The sequence below is a fragment of the Primulina huaijiensis genome, chromosome 1 (assembly GCF_012295235.1).
Source record: "Primulina huaijiensis isolate GDHJ02 chromosome 1, ASM1229523v2, whole genome shotgun sequence".
Classification (NCBI taxonomy): Eukaryota; Viridiplantae; Streptophyta; class Magnoliopsida; order Lamiales; family Gesneriaceae; genus Primulina; species Primulina huaijiensis.
In genome coordinates, this window is record NC_133306.1 from 25,733,159 (window position 1) to 25,749,945 (window position 16,787).

The following is a 16,787-nucleotide window of genomic DNA, read 5'->3' on the forward strand; positions in this document are numbered from 1 at the left end:
AATTTTGACAATCTAACGTACCAAAATTGCACAAAGGCATATATAGAGGAAACCATGAAAATATTCGTTGTTTTTACTAAAAAATAAGTATCTTGTTTTGATTTAAATATTTTTTTGTAAAAAAAATGTTTTTAAAGATAAAGATATTTGTGAAGTCTTCAAATAATTAAAAATTTTGATCAAATTAAAATATTTAATAAAAATAATGAAATAATTACAGAATATATATCAAATAAAATTAGAAGTTTACAATAAAATCCAACAGCGACTTCATTAAATGAGTAGGATAACGGCACATCGTGTTACCCAACCTCAACACAAAATGATTCTACGACCGGGAATCCAACACCAACCGTAAAACTCAACTCACCGTTAGATTTGGATTGAATGGAATCCCGGTAGCCGGCAACCACTGAGTCGCCTGAATAAAATTCTCGGGAGCAAACTGAGCCGCCTCAGTCGCATTGGTAATAATGTGGTAACCTGGCCATGTCACTCTAGCACTCGTATTCGACCCCGGCCCCCGATTCTGATATTCTCCATAATATAGCAAACTCACCGAAGAATTCTGATCCCATCGCAACCAGCCTGCAGGGTCCACTACGCTTTCCATTTTTGCAAACATATAGACAGTCCTGGAATACAATTTCCAGGGCCTGCCAAGGTAGGTTCTGAACTGTGACAAAACAGGGAGTAAATCCGCCGCAGCCGCAACTTTTCCATAATGGATCGAAATCCCGGTGTTCTGATTCGGGTCTTCTCTTCCCTGAGCGGTGAAAATGTTCTGCTGGTTCGGGTTGGGCTTCCGGGCGTATAGACTGCAGTTTTGCAAGACAACCGCCGCGTTTCCGAATATGAAGTCGACTGTTCCGTAAACGTCGCATTCGCGGTAGAATTGTCGGAGGGAGTGAACGTAGAGAGTGTCCTGATATGCGACGAAGCTGCACTTGTAGAAGGCGGAGAAATCAGCCCCGCTGCGGAGAGCTACGGCTTGGTGTTTATCTGGGCCGGCGTAGTTTTCAAAGGTGATGCCTTTGGCTATGAATCCGTTTCCGACTACAGCTGCAAGAAAGATAGGGATCAAAAGATGTGATATTTAATTATTTGTAGAAACACAATTGAGAAATTGCCGACAATTTGATCATGCCTTAGAAATACAGTATTAATCATGAATTCTCTTGCATGCATGGAAAAAGGTTGCAGGTTGTCTGGTGTGATCTTCCAATGGTAACGGGATTCCAACTTTGGATCTTGTAATAGATCAATCTCAAAGTCTATTCGATCACATAAACTTCTTAGGCTATAAAAATCTCAAACTCGATGTAATATCTTCATTAACTAACCCAAGGTCGCATTTGTATTGATTATTTGGATTTGAGTAATTATTTTAAAGAATGATATGAAATGACTGATATTGAAATAATTTGAATGTTCTACAATGATTAAAACTATAACGAGTTAGATAATTAAAATAAGGACCCGGTGTATGTACTAATATGACCCAAACAAACCAATTGATTTATTATTATAAATTTATCGATACACATTGTATATGGCCATGGGGATGGATATAGGCTTGGGCTATCCCGCACTCTGGCCGAGCCCAATTTATTTTAATAAAATTACCTATTTAAGGTTTTGAAGTCTAATTTCATGATCTGGCACAGACGTTATATATTATAATATGTTGTCAAAGTGAGAATGAAAAAGGGATCCATATAGCCCAAACTAGCTAGGTCTATCCTCCTATCCCCAATTTCGTTGGTAGATCGATATAAATATTTTGATTAACAAATAACAAACGAATTCAATATGAGTGTTTGGAAATCTTTAAACAAAACCTAGTTAATTCTCCAATCAACACAGTTCAAATCGTCAATCATTTATAAAAGAATAAAACAAACATATCAATTGAAAATGGTAAATTAGTTATATTCACGGATCACAACTGTGGCGAATTTTTATTAAAAAAAACTTAATTAAGATTTCACAAAAATATATAGAGATCGTAGTTTAATTATGTGACACGGATGTTTTATCCGACCCGATCCATTAAACAGTGCTATTTTTTTAACTTCAATTATATATTAGATCTCACACAAATAATTTAATAGCACAGTAATTAAGAATTTGCCCTACATTGACATAAGTGTGAACAACTCTCCATCATTCTCATCATGCATCCGTGACGAAAAGACGACATTAGACGTATAAAAAAATAATAACAATTAAAATATAAAAAAACGACATCAGAGAAACAAACCTTGTCACGACAAGCCGTCACTATCCAAAACACGTTTTCAAGGTCCTACTTTAGATTACTACGATAGATTATTATTTGATAGGCGAAGAAGACTGGATCTCGACAATCATATCTCAAAAGAAAAGGTCGTCACTTAAAAATGAATTATTCAGAAATAATTTCTCTAAAACTACATATTTAATTTTTAAATAATCTACATCCAACTTATGTTTCATTAAATATTTGCTACTTTCAAATCTTTAAAATAATTTTTCACACACTATAATTTGAGGTCAATAATGTTTTGGTACATCTTATTTGCAATTTGCCAAAAAAAATTCTATCTATGATGTTAAAGTATAATGTTTACAAAGCTACCAAATTCGGGTGAGAAATCAAACTCAGATATCAAAAGAGTATAAATTTAACAAGTTTGGGAAACCTTTTTACACATCTAAATTGCAGCTAATTAAGCGTTGGGTGAAGTACGTACCATCTATCTTAAGCATGCAATTAGCATGACAAATTTCGTCTTTATTAGGCAATAACAACACACACACAAATGACACAATGAGTGGGCACTCTACGTATATTTGAATTGAGAATCCAAGTATATATTTCAACACAAAAGCTTCATGTGGAGTCAATTTTGTGAGACGTATATTTTATTTTGATCATTAATAAAAAAATATATTATTTTTTATGTTAATTATGGGCAGAGTTCAATCGTCTCACGAATAAAAATATATGAGACCGTATCATAAATTACCTACTCATATTTTAATATCCATAATTACCCTAGAAAATCTTAATTTGAAGTTTAAATGCAATTTTTTTTTCTAGTTTAATTTTGTTTTATATATAAAAAAGAAATAACGAGTCACGTCGTTTTCTAAGCAGACGTTGACCCTAGAAGACATGAATGAACGAAACTAGGTCCACCCAGTTAAAGATAAGGAATATTTCAAGTAACATGTGAGTTTTCATTTGTATTAAGGGAACTTTAAATAAAACAATCAATGTGTCCAGAAGTTGCTTAATTCAATAAATTATCTTTTATTCATTAATTATTTTCAATTTACTTGAGGTTAAAGATTATGTTTTGTGACATATATTCAATATATATAAACAAATTTTATTCAAATCGAAAAACTTTGAATTATTTAGTTAAAGTTTCTGTATAAACAACGTTAATAGCTGTAATGAGTGCAATTAATTAGATTTTATTAATTCACTCATCGTGCACTTCAGCATTCAGAGCATTAACGGCTATTGTTTATTTATATTTCATTTGATTTGTGTTACAAGTACTAAATCTTTTTTCTATTTTTTTAATAAAAAATAGCGATTACTCTTATTTGCTAATTTAGTTTTAAAATTTTTTAAAAAAAAATTACAATATACATCAAATATAAAGGGCTACATGAAGAAAATAGTAGTTTTACCCCTAAAACTATAATTTTTCTTTTATTTCACTTTAATTTATGTTTTCTTGTCATATATTTTTTGGCATTATCATTCAATATAAATTATTATTTTATTCCGATAAAAAAAAAACTTATTTTAGCTTTACTTTCTCTTAGTCCTTATTTAAACCCATGGATGTAAAATAAGAAATGTAAACATGAATTAATAGACACAGTAATTCAACTCATAATTTTTAAGATTATGAACTAAAACACGAGGTTAAAATTAATTTAAATATAAAAAATATGTTGGTTAATTTATATTATGATAAAAAAAAATCAATCAATAAATTAAATATAAAAGGATATTATATTATTGCAAAGAAAGAACTCACCGACAGTAGAAGACCGGAAGGTAGTCCATCCATCCACAACGCTTCGATTTCCCTTTATCGATGTATTTCCGATTCCATCTCCCAGCAGCATTATCATCGTCTTCGAGCTGCTCAGATCAATGTACTCGAAATACGCTCCGGTCTTGATGTAAATAACGAACCTCGTTGTACTTCTGTTCGGCGCCGCGTTTAATGCATCGTTAATGGTGGTGAAGTTGCCGCTGCCGTCTTTAGCAACCACCAAGTCTGCCTTCGTTTGATTTGCCGCCGTCTGCAGCAATCTCCTGTCTTTCCTGGTGAGCCATGTTGGGAATCCGTTGCTTATCCCGCCGTACTCTGGGAATTCATGCTGGGATAGGGAGCGAGGGGATTTCTTCTTCTTTGTATCGCTTTTCTTCAGCTTTATTGCCATGGCGAGGCAGTTGCTGAAGTGCTTTGATATTCTTCTCACCCTGCCTTCTATGAGTTTCCGCGTGTTGTTCTTACTGTACGCGAAGCCGTCGAGGCAGGTGGCCTGATTCGTCATCGCGCCGCTGAGGAGCGTCAGTAAGTCGTCGTAGTACTTTGTGGTGGATGAGTTGCTGGAGGATAAGTCGGAGAGGACTTTTCTAAGCTCGATGATTGAGTCGGAGAAGAGCTCCAGACAGTCTTCAAGAGCTCGTAGGTCCAGTGGTTGGAGCTTTCTCGCGAGTTTGCGGCGGAGGCTGGTGCAGTTGGAGGCGGATTCTCTGATCTCCGTCACGGTGACGTTTATGGTGGCGGAGATGATTTCGGGCATAGATTTCCGGCTGTGTTCCGGGAAGGACGCGACGGTGGAGACGCAGAGGTCGGGGTACAATGTGTCCTGGCATGATGAATCGGCGATTTGGGCGTGTTTGTAAATATGAAATTCTGTTGAGGTCTCTGAGTAATTTTGAGAAACATTGGGGTGTGATAGGAGTATGAATAGTGTGAGAAGAAGAAGGGCCAAGAGAGGGAGGAGTTTGGAGTTGTGAAAATCCATTCTTTTCAGACTTTTGGAAATGGAAATTAGTTCATTCAAGTGAGATTGGTGGGGTATTAATATAGTGGGAAATATTAATAATTGTATTATTTCTATTAATTTGATATAAAATTTACTTAAAGCGCATTTTAAAATATATGTCTAAAATTATAAATCATGCATGTTACGTTGATTTATTCATAGGTTGGTTTTAAAAACTTTTGAGTACAACAAAAGGGACATAATAATAAGAAAATTTATGCAAGTATATATTTTTTGACATATTTTATTATCTATGTTATGGAATTTTGAAGATATAATAAAAATAATATTTAAATAAAAAAGAAGGGTGGCTCAAAAAATTAAATTATTTCGATTATATCTAATTTCAAATTAAATTTAGATAAGACGTTAATATGATACATAATCCTCTGACCAGACCATAAAATTAGTTATTGTATTCATTTGTTAATGGTAATTAAATTAAATAAGAATATATATAATTCACTATCCAATCGGTGTTGGTGCGGATTGAAAAAAATATTTGGCATTAATTGTTAACGGTGATATTAAATAATAAATTATAGTTATTTATGATTTTTTTTTTCTCATGGCTAGTGTCGAACAATTGAATTTCAGTGTTTATTTCCCATGTGCATTAAATATCCAACTCTTGAAATTAAAAGTAATTAAAAAATTATCGAAATTAGCAATTAGTCAGAATTGAACGTTGTAAACTTGTAGGCTAGTATGGGGGTATAGAGGGAATTTCATCCTCACTTTCAAATAAATTTGGATCATTCGCTTGAAATAAATAATTTCGTTTAAAAATATTAAATCAGATATTCCATTCAAATTGCTAGATCGGAGAGGGCGACCTTATTTACGTACATCCTCAAATAGTGTATGTTTGGAAGATTTTTTGTGCTTAGTAGTTAAACCCAATATTCTCGTGACGAAAGTCAATCACTAATAATCATCTGAAACCAAGATCATAAATTTAGAACATGACCTCGGGGTTCGAGATCTAATTGTAACAAATTATCTTTCTTAAACTAAAAATATATAAATCTCATAGGTTTTGGCATAGTCTCATTCTCTCATATTTGTTCTTCTATTGTTTAATAAAAAAGATATTTTTCTAGAGGGAAAAAAATACAGTCCATTCAGATTAAAATAAATCATTCAAATTAATCTATTGTTGATTCTTTGCAGCTACCGCAACATGTGATTCATTACGTCCCATTTGTTGTATTTGCATGGGAATTAAGGACTGTATTTTTTATTATCCTTTTTAAAATTGATTCATCTTTTGGTTTTGTATAGTGTATAATATTATAAGTATTCGTCGGATTTGAGGAAAAAAAAATACAAACTAATGATATAAAAAATGAATATCATGGTCATGAAAACCATGAGTTTGGTTGAGTCTATGCTACGCCTGAAGTAACAATTTACGTATCAATTAAATATGTTGTACTAAAATTAATATATATGAATGTGACTTCAAGTGTACTTGAGGTTGATAACATACAATATACTCATAAAGAATATATGATATATTTCGACATGTATACATCAGCACATGGTCATCCTTTCGATTTAGTATCAATAGAATTATTGTTAGATGACATGAGGTCGACTCCTCTGGTGCTCAACAATGCTTAATCCTCACCTATGAAGACGAGAGAAAACAAGTCAAAATTTGTTGATGAAGCTGTAAATACGTTCACTGGTTTCCCCTGGTTGAGGAAATGAGCTACTCCTTCCATGATAACCGTTTCTTGAAAGAAGGGCACGTTTCGTTTGAAGCCACCGCGGTGCATGTACTCCTTTATGCCAGAGGTATTGTAGCCAACAATGAATTTAACACGAACTTTAATTTGCAGTAGTACCCCTGTCCATGGAGCTGTTAGCTCCCAGTTTCTGTATGCATCAAGGAAAAAATATATAAATATCTGACAAAATAATTTATTCTAAGAAGAAAATATAAATCCTGGCGTTAAAAACCTTGAGAAGGCCGGTCAATGCCACTAGATGGACGAGAAATCCTGACTTTTTTTTTAATATAGAGTTTTCATGAATGACAGAGAGTAAAACAATAAGGTGTTTTCTTGAATGACAGATAGTGAAACAATAAGGCTGGGCGTGGGGGCGGTTGCAATATATCCTTTTAAATGGAATATTTAGAGATTGTACCATATTTCTATCAATATATGCATGAATTAAGGAGCACAACAAACTATCATGTAGAAACTCAAAAAAACAGGATGAGGGCAATCCATTGGAGAAAGGAGAAATGCGTATAAAAGGATCCCATTAAAACAAACAGAAGAAAGCCTACAACATGTGAGAAGAAAGCAAATGCCGAGTTAGACTTACAAGTTCATTGCTCGATAGTAGTTCAATCCACCTGTGAAACCGGTTTGATCAAATTTGCTTGCATAGTATTGAACGTCTTCTTCTGATAACCAAGAAGGCATTGTAATCGGCTTGGTAGGCAAACCCCCAAATCCTTCTGATTTAGGAACACGAAGAGGAGCTGGGTTCCGTGTTGTTAAGAATTTCTTGATCAATCTTACAGTACCAACACGAGCAAGCTCCTGTTCCGCTTCTCCTGTTTCCTAGATAAAGAGACCAATGCGTCCTCTAAGCAGTCAGCCAAAAAAGTCTTCAAAGATAACAATTCACGAATTAAACATTTACACCATGGCCAAATGGCAGTGATGATATATTGAGAACGAATTATTTGAATGACAGGGTTTTGTTCTGATCCTTCGTCTTCAGGCTTGATTTTGGAGAGTGGATTGCCTAGGGAACTGTGTGCTCGGATTGAGTGATAAGGATGCGATTATTGGTTGAATATAAACAAATTTTTGACTAATGAAACTACTTTGATGACAACGTTGGGGTTGCATAATTTTTTTATTTTACATGGTTTGAACTTATGTCCTAGATTCAGATTGTAGTGGCAAATAATGAAATTTTTAGCTGAATTGTTAAATGAGAAAGGAATCGGGCTTTCAACTCAAAAAAATAATAAATAAATAAAAGAAATAAATTGAATTGTATTTATCTGTTTACAACAACCCGTTTATTAAATGTAATTTCGTGACCTATGTAAGAATTTTCATCGCCAGCTGTTATTACTCGTCATCCCACCTTGTAGCGTTCCCCTAGTTTTGCTAGGCAGTTCCATGGAGAAGAGTTTGGAAGTCCATGTTACTGCCAATAAGCCCCATGGACAAGGACCACCCACAGAGTTGGATTACAGACTCGTGGTCCTTTTATAATTGCTCCTCGACTCCGTGCTTGCGTCTGCAGATTTATTTTAATGTAGGCACGCCCGTCAACCTTTTTCATCATTGCACGCTGTACTTTTACTACAAAATATACTACAGATTTTGTGTCATACCGAGTGAGTGAATTTCACCGAACGTAGTCATGATTATCATATTGATGTGGAGCCCAAATATCGCCAGAACGTTGGATAGTCTACCTGTTTATTTGAGCCAGGATCATATCCTTATCCTTGGGACAGAAAAAGAGAGGTGTTTTTGAAATTTTTCCCCTGTGATTCGAAGTCCAAAATCATAGCTTCTCCAATGACCTCAGGTTCAAGTCCCTACTCGTCGTAGAAAAGGTTACCGTAGAATATATTCAAGTCCGCATATCCGTTTACCTTTTCCCCTCATTATACTCTGTTTTGATATAAGCTTTTCTTAAAAAACAACGAAAGTTTTTACTTGTAAATTATTTTTGCACGAGTTCAGAAATACATGTTCAAGACCTAATGTTGCCAACAAAAAATCTCCCATTTTCTTTTGTGGACAATAGGGGTTTTAGGGTGGATTGGAGAAAAGGAAAATAAATGCGTCCTGAAAATATTAAAATATGACACAAATACATTTACTAATGCCACAACTAACAAGGAATTGATAGGATCAGAATCAGTGATATAACCAGCTCACAATCATTGAGCATAAAAGTTATAATCATCTCAAAACTGTAACTAAAACAAAGTTCTCATCAAATTTCCGACGGTGATGCAAATAAAACAGTACCAAAAAAATCAGAACAGGTGCATCCAAAAGCTGTATCAACAAGCTTAAGAAAAAGCACCAGGGCTATTATAAAGTCCCACTTGATAGCCGACAAATATGAAAACCTTCATTCAGGTTAAACTCTAAATCCCTTGCTATTTCTTCTACCTCTTGCCCGCTCAAACTTCCTTCCCTTGGCTCGAACATAAGGTTTGGTGTGGCTGTGTGGTACACCAGGAGCTGGACCAAAGTGTTTGACTGCTTCTCGAGCCTTAGTAGGGCCCCTCAGGAGTACCTGATCACACCAGCTAAATAATCACTAAAGAGTCATACTAGCAAAAGGTTTTAGTTTCGATCCAATGATACGGTAAGTTAAGAGCAACCATCATACAACACACCATCATCTATAGCAGTACACGTAGGACTGTCAAATGTCAACAACTCAATTACACAACCACATAAAGAACTGGAGTTGGCAAAGTTAAAAATTCTCACCGTATTCTGGCCAAGAGGGGCTCTAAGAGCAAGTTGATCAAAAGTCAAACATTCTCCTCCCGCCTTCTCGATCCTAGCCCTCGCAGTCTCCGTAAACCTCAGGGCAGTCACCTTTATAGCTGGGATTTCATGTATCCGAGGATCATCAGTAACTGTCCCCACAAGAACTGCAATCTTGTCCTCCTGTAATTCATCGTGATAATATAACAGGGGTTAACCCATAGTTTCTGGTGCTAAAATAAATTTAAAATAAGAAACACAACTAAAATATGCAACATGTTAACGAAAAAACCATTTGATGAAGTGGTGTGCAATTCATTTGATTACCTCTGTTATAAATCCCTAAAAGATCCAAATAAACTTATTTCTAGCCACTATATCACGTTCAAAGTTCTGGTTTTTCATGAAAGATGCTTGACCCATACTAAAACTAAACCTTCAAATTCCGCAGTGCTATCTGCATTCACTAAAAAAACCCACTCATCTGCGAACAATCCCACGCTAAAGTTTTAACAATGGCGACATTAAATTCTCAGTTTTAGCCATTCAATTCAGCCATCATCAACACGAAAAGAAAATCACATATTAGTATCTAATAAAGCAATACTGGTTCCACACACAAAAAACTACCTTGCCCTTCATGTGAGCTGTCAGACGGGATAGAGAGAGCGGGGCCTTGTTGACCTTACTCATGAAGAGCCGCTTCAGCACCACCGCGTCGAAGCTGCTCCCGGTCCTCCGTACCAGAAACCGATACAACTGCCGAGCCATCACACGCAACCAAATAAAATCATACTACAATCTCCAGATTCTAATGTCTCCAAGTGATTCGATAAAAAATAAATCAGGAAACAGAAAAGCTGAAACCTTGACAAGGAGATTAAGGTATATATCATTGGACTTAGGAGCCGTGCGCTTGGTCTTCTTGCACTTACCTCCGGCGACCAAATCGATACCCTGGATATCAAAATTGATTGGTCAGTGAAAATGAATTTCCCGTAAAAAATATTTAGAACTTCGAAGCAGCAAACATACCATGGCTGCCGCCGCCGCCGCCGCCGCCGCCGCCGCGTAAAAGGAGTGAATCTTTGGCTGAGTAAGGAAGATAAATCTGATTAGGGCTTTGTCAAATTATATACGACGACTGAGGACGTAAGACAACTAACGGGCATTAAAATGTTTTGAGGCCCATCTTGAGTAAGGCCCGATAGTAACTCGTGAATGGAAACTAAGTTAATTTTTTCTGAAATAAAATTATATGAACAAATCACAAATGATTAGGCTGTGTTGGATTAAAAATTTAAAATTTATCTGATCTATTTAGGTCAATTTCAGATCCTTTATTTGACTAAGATACTCTGTATCCCCATACTAAGCCAAGGTAATGTTAGATATACATGTACACCTACCATTTCACCTTGACTTGTAATTTCGCATTTAAACTAAAAAAAATACCCTTAATTTTTAGGTGTAATTGAAAATATAATTTAAAGATATTTTTGTAATTTAATTACAAAATTTAAACCAAGATGTAATGTGAGGTGTGGAACTCTACCTTACCAAGCAAAAGTCATTTTCATAATTTCTAACACATTTTTCACGCTAAGTTTTCATGAAACATTGGTAATAGTAGTAACCAACTGAAAAATACGGTCAAAATCACCCAAATTTGAAGACATGATTATCATATATCCATAAATTTGAGCTCTTATGGAATGATTTGGGTTCGAAAAATTATTTGAACCGATTATTTGAACGTCAAAAGGTAAATATTTAGGATTATAAATTCTTTATGATGTATATTTGTCTAAACAAATCAATAGTTGCACCCAGACTATTAATTAATTATTGATTATTAAATATTTAAAATTTAAATAATGAGAATGTGAGTAAAATCAAGAATTCAGCGGACGTTGCTAGATTTGCCGTGAGTTGAATTTATGTATTAAACAAAATCAGAACTATAAATAAATCCTCGAAAATAAATTTCTAATCTTCTTCTCGAAATTTAACACGTTGTCGAAATTATCTAAGCCACCATCTTTCGTAAAAGCCATGTCCATACTCCTAATAATTGGCCTCCTTTGTGTCTCTCCGGCAATTACTGCCGCTTCACCCGGCGAAGATGCGTTGATAACAGTCTACGAAGTTCTCGAATCGTTTGACTTCCCCGTAGGCCTACTGCCGAAAGGCAACACTAGCTACGAACTAGACTCCAGTACGGGGAAATTCGCTGTGCATCTGGCCAGAACTTAGAATAATGATCGTAATATATCAGATCTCGCCATAATCCCCATCGAATCATGCATTCATGGGTGTCCAAATTCAAGATATGCAGTGCAGCAAACAACTTATAGCACAAACATTTATGGTGGGTCCACTATCCCTATCAAAACCGGGTAAGGTAAGATCGGTATTCACTACAAAATGTGCAAAACTTGGTTTGAATCAACTTCACACTATTTCGGAGAGCCAATAACTTGTGTCACAAGAAAACAATCATCATAAGAAGCTACAAGAGCCATCTTGAAAATAAAGTTAAAACGCTGAAAGTATATCAGATAAAAAAACACATGAGGAATTTGATAGTGTATCAATCAATCTCATAAAACAAGTCAACAAAATTGCAAATTCATAAATTGAGCCAAAAGTTGATAAATTTGATTCAAAAAGTAGTTTGACCAATCCAAGAAACGGAGCCAACTTATCTTTAATCTTTTTCATCCTCCTCTTGTTCTGCAATGTTGAAGTAGCGCAATTCGTAAACATTCCTTTCTTTGTTGGAAGCTATCACCCGAAGCCAATCTCGAACATTGTGCTTCTTCAAGTACTTCTTTGTCAAATACTTGAGATACCTGCCGAGCAAGTAGCAATAACCCAATATGAAGCAAGATCCAAACATAACCTAAAGGACAAATCAGAACTGCAAATTCCCACATCCCAAAATCATCATTCATAAGCAAATAAACATCAATAGTCTATGCCAAATGCAGAATAATTTAGCTTAGATTTTCTGTTCAATTACTGGCTTCTTCAAGTACTTCTTTGTCAAATACTTGAGATACCTGCCGAGCAAGTAGCAATAACCCAATATGAAGCAAGATCCAAACATAACCTAAAGGACAAATCAGAACTGCAAATTCCCACATCCCAAAATCATCATTCATAAGCAAATAAACATCAATAGTCTATGCCAAATGCAGAATAATTTAGCTTAGATTTTCTGTTCAATTACTGGCTTCTTCAAGTACTTCTTTGTCAAATACTTGAGATACCTGCCGAGCAAGTAGCAATAACCCAATATGAAGCAAGATCCAAACATAACCTAAAGGACAAATCAGAACTGCAAATTCCCACATCCCAAAATCATCATTCATAAGCAAATAAACATCAATAGTCTATGCCAAATGCAGAATAATTTAGCTTAGATTTTCTGTTCAATTACTGGCTTCTTCAAGTACTTCTTTGTCAAATACTTGAGATACCTGCCGAGCAAGTAGCAATAACCCAATATGAAGCAAGATCCAAACATAACCTAAAGGACAAATCAGAACTGCAAATTCCCACATCCCAAAATCATCATTCATAAGCAAATAAACATCAATAGTCTATGCCAAATGCAGAATAATTTAGCTTAGATTTTCTGTTCAATTACTGGCTTCTTCAAGTACTTCTTTGTCAAATACTTGAGATACCTGCCGAGCAAGTAGCAATAACCCAATATGAAGCAAGATCCAAACATAACCTAAAGGACAAATCAGAACTGCAAATTCCCACATCCCAAAATCATCATTCATAAGCAAATAAACATCAATAGTCTATGCCAAATGCAGAATAATTTAGCTTAGATTTTCTGTTCAATTACTGGCTTCTTCAAGTACTTCTTTGTCAAATACTTGAGATACCTGCCGAGCAAGTAGCAATAACCCAATATGAAGCAAGATCCAAACATAACCTAAAGGACAAATCAGAACTGCAAATTCCCACATCCCAAAATCATCATTCATAAGCAAATAAACATCAATAGTCTATGCCAAATGCAGAATAATTTAGCTTAGATTTTCTGTTCAATTACTGGCTTCTTCAAGTACTTCTTTGTCAAATACTTGAGATACCTGCCGAGCAAGTAGCAATAACCCAATATGAAGCAAGATCCAAACATAACCTAAAGGACAAATCAGAACTGCAAATTCCCACATCCCAAAATCATCATTCATAAGCAAATAAACATCAATAGTCTATGCCAAATGCAGAATAATTTAGCTTAGATTTTCTGTTCAATTACTGGCTTCTTCAAGTACTTCTTTGTCAAATACTTGAGATACCTGCCGAGCAAGTAGCAATAACCCAATATGAAGCAAGATCCAAACATAACCTAAAGGACAAATCAGAACTGCAAATTCCCACATCCCAAAATCATCATTCATAAGCAAATAAACATCAATAGTCTAAGCCAAACGCAGAATAATTTAGCTTAGATTTTCTGTTCAATTACTGTTTCAGATACTTCCAGTTGGCGTTTCACAAGGTACCTTCATCGAGCTTCTCAAGATAGTTAAACGAGAAGCTATCGCACGCATATAAATATACACTGCTCCAGATTATCGAATATCTTCTAATTCAGATGCAATCCACAAACAAACAACTACATCCTGGTTTGATCAATTCATTCCATGAGTTCACTTATCCTATCCTAAGAGGTGCATACCAAGAAAATCACAACTCCAAATAAAATCACCTCTTAGAGAAGGTACTGTCGGCTGCGACGGTGATCTTGCTCTTCTCACGGGTAACCGTAACAGAATCACCGAGAGCCCCGGTCTTGCCCCCGACCTTGATCCTCTCTTGGAGAAACTTCTCGAGCGAAGCAATCTCCATAATCTTATCCTCCACGGGCTTCGAGCAGTCGATCACATAGCTCGTGCCCTTCTTCTTCCCGGCCTTCGCCCCCACAGCAGCCGCACCTCTACTCATCTTCGCGTTAACTTCCCTGCAAGATTTATAGCGTAGATTCTGTGAAGATGAGAGTCCTGCAAACCGTATAGACAGATGAACTACTTACTACCTATTCGAAGGCCGACGATACGCACAAAGAATCAGGCTGGGATTTTAATCTGGTTTATTACTAGGCAACCCTAATCACGCCTCTTCGACAGTAGTAGGCCCGATTTCAATGGCCCAAAATTGTGGCCCAATTGGCCTATATTAACGTAAACTAATTCTTCAAAGTATTGAAAATTACAAAAATCCATTCTAAAAAGTTTGTCATATCCTAAAAACACAAAAAAGCTTATAAAATGTCTTTTATTAATCGAAACTAAAATTTTAAGGCTGAATGTTGGTTTTTGGCTCGATATTCACTTGTCAAGAAATTTGTTTTATATACATTTGGTCAGTTGTGAACTGCAGGAATCACTGCCAGCAACTTCGATTTCGGAGCACCAACATATTTTATGGTGGTTGGTGGCAGAAACAACTGTGTTTTGTTCTCATATATTAAAGAAATGTATGTTCTATTTGAAAACACAGTTGTACACCATAAAATATTATAATGAAATTATTTTCATATTGTCATAGATATTTTACTGTAATAATTTTTAACAGTTTTCCATCTAAAATCTCGATATATAATTTTATTGTTTATTTTTATATTTATATCTCAACATACAGCACATGTGACCAATATTTTTGAGTAACATATGGCTCTCTATCGGTAAGTATTTGTGAGAATGGTGTGGGCTCATTCTCCATGCTTCTCTATGTAACATCGTTTGCGGATCATGAATAATCAAAACTATGGCAAAGTTTGAACAGTAACTCTATCTTTTACCCTGTAAGGAGATGAGAATGCTATATGTAAATTTGACATAAGATTCATTAGGAAACATAATTTTTTTTGTGTTCGTCGGAGATTCTTCCTCCGTCTTCTTTGTTTTCTCTAAATATTTTTCCTCCATTTTCTCTGTGGTCCCCAAATATACGCTGCCTGAAGTCCGAGACCATCATAGGTAATCCCTCGTGCAACGACACTTTAGGCTCCCATCCAAGCTGCTCTTTTGCCTTGGTAATATCTGGTTTCCTCTTGTGAGGATCGTCTTCTGTGTTTGGCCTGAATTCTATCTTCGCACTTGAATCATTGGTATCTTGAACCACCTGCATCCAACAGATAAATTTGATCTTACATGTGTTATGTATGTATAAATTCGTGCAGTGTTACTGGTGTGTCGAAAGGTTACTCGAAAATATCGTACCTTGGCAAGTTCAAGCATGGTGAATTCACCAGGGTTACCAAGATTGAAGGGTCCAACATGCTCACCTTCCATCAGTCGCATGAGCCCTTCCACCTTATGATTTAATGGTTTATTATATATTAATATTATATTAATAAAAAAGTATTGCAATAAAAAGACAAATAAAAGAACAATAAATCAAAGATTCTCAACAACAATAAAAATTTGTTTAACAAATCATGTTCCAATCAAGTGGAGGCCACAAACTTAAGATTTATTATGACCTTCTATACAAATTGTGTTTTCTCAAATAATTTTATATAACTGATCATATCTTAAAATAAACATGAAAATGATTAAATAAACCCATGTATACTAACTGAGAATTTTTTTTAAAAAATATTCTCACCAAATCAGACACAAACTGAAAACTTCTGGTTTGCTTCCCATCACCATAAACAGTCAAATGTTCCTTCCTCAAAGCCTGCGAGAACATAACCATATTACAACTTCCATTAAATTTTACTCCTCCCATGACTTTACTGACTTCCATTATATACACACACACACACACACACACACACACACACACACACACACACACGTACACACATACACGCGGAGATTGCCATGCCGACGAAGACGAACAGCAAGCGTTGCTCGCGCAACACGTAGCGAAATGGGCTGGTTACGGTGAGACAGGGCTTCGGCGAGTAGGCGCCACTCCCTGGGAAAATCAAGTCAGACGCCATGGATGAAGCTTGAAATCCGAAACGAAGCTGCAGATGAGTCGATTTTGAGAAAAAGGTTGGCGCGTGGTTCCAGACGCGAAGAATTCAAGTTTAATAATAATGGTTACGTTAATAGGCTTATTTGCAATAATTTATTATAACGCAACCCTTTGACTGCCAGATATTCGATTCATTTTTCTCAGTTTGATAACACAATAATAATAATATGATGTTTTAAATTATTTTAATTTTGCTGTCGTTTA

The 16,787-nt window shown here is 35.4% G+C and overlaps 4 protein-coding genes across 5 annotated transcripts; all 4 read right to left on the reverse strand.

The window, feature by feature from the left end:
* Positions 1-206: 206 nt before the first annotated feature.
* Positions 207-5,099, reverse strand: LOC140989243 (pectinesterase-like). The gene is made up of 2 exons (XM_073458405.1): positions 4,044-5,099; positions 207-1,062 (listed from the first exon to the last, which is right to left on the reverse strand). Exons 1-2 carry the CDS (start codon positions 5,044-5,046, stop codon positions 362-364), a joined length of 1,704 nt encoding a protein of 567 aa, XP_073314506.1. The 5' UTR covers positions 5,047-5,099; the 3' UTR covers positions 207-361.
* Positions 5,100-8,979: 3,880 nt separating this feature from the next.
* On the reverse strand, positions 8,980-10,693 carry LOC140989257 (large ribosomal subunit protein eL18y-like). The gene is made up of 5 exons (XM_073458426.1): positions 10,599-10,693; positions 10,431-10,520; positions 10,194-10,322; positions 9,564-9,746; positions 8,980-9,363 (listed from the first exon to the last, which is right to left on the reverse strand). The coding sequence occupies exons 1-5, from the start codon at positions 10,599-10,601 to the stop codon at positions 9,205-9,207; spliced, it is 564 nt and encodes a 187-aa protein (XP_073314527.1). The 5' UTR covers positions 10,602-10,693; the 3' UTR covers positions 8,980-9,204.
* Positions 10,694-11,400: 707 nt separating this feature from the next.
* On the reverse strand, positions 11,401-14,686 carry LOC140989266 (large ribosomal subunit protein eL22z-like). Of its 2 annotated transcripts, none has more exons than XM_073458437.1 (2): positions 14,302-14,675; positions 11,401-12,418 (listed from the first exon to the last, which is right to left on the reverse strand). In XM_073458437.1, the coding sequence occupies exons 1-2, from the start codon at positions 14,535-14,537 to the stop codon at positions 12,274-12,276; spliced, it is 381 nt and encodes a 126-aa protein (XP_073314538.1). In that variant the 5' UTR covers positions 14,538-14,675; the 3' UTR covers positions 11,401-12,273. The 2 variants fall into 2 exon arrangements, with proteins under 2 accessions (XP_073314538.1, XP_073314544.1); XM_073458443.1 differs by lacking the exon at positions 11,401-12,418 and adding an exon at positions 13,813-13,888 and having other exon boundaries at positions 14,302-14,686.
* Positions 14,687-15,326: 640 nt separating this feature from the next.
* Positions 15,327-16,545, reverse strand: LOC140972950 (UDP-glucuronic acid decarboxylase 4-like). Its single transcript, XM_073435438.1, has 4 exons — positions 16,402-16,545; positions 16,203-16,277; positions 15,815-15,907; positions 15,327-15,716 (listed from the first exon to the last, which is right to left on the reverse strand). The coding sequence occupies exons 1-4, from the start codon at positions 16,543-16,545 to the stop codon at positions 15,441-15,443; spliced, it is 588 nt and encodes a 195-aa protein (XP_073291539.1). The 3' UTR covers positions 15,327-15,440.
* Between the last annotated feature and the right edge of the window lie 242 nt (positions 16,546-16,787).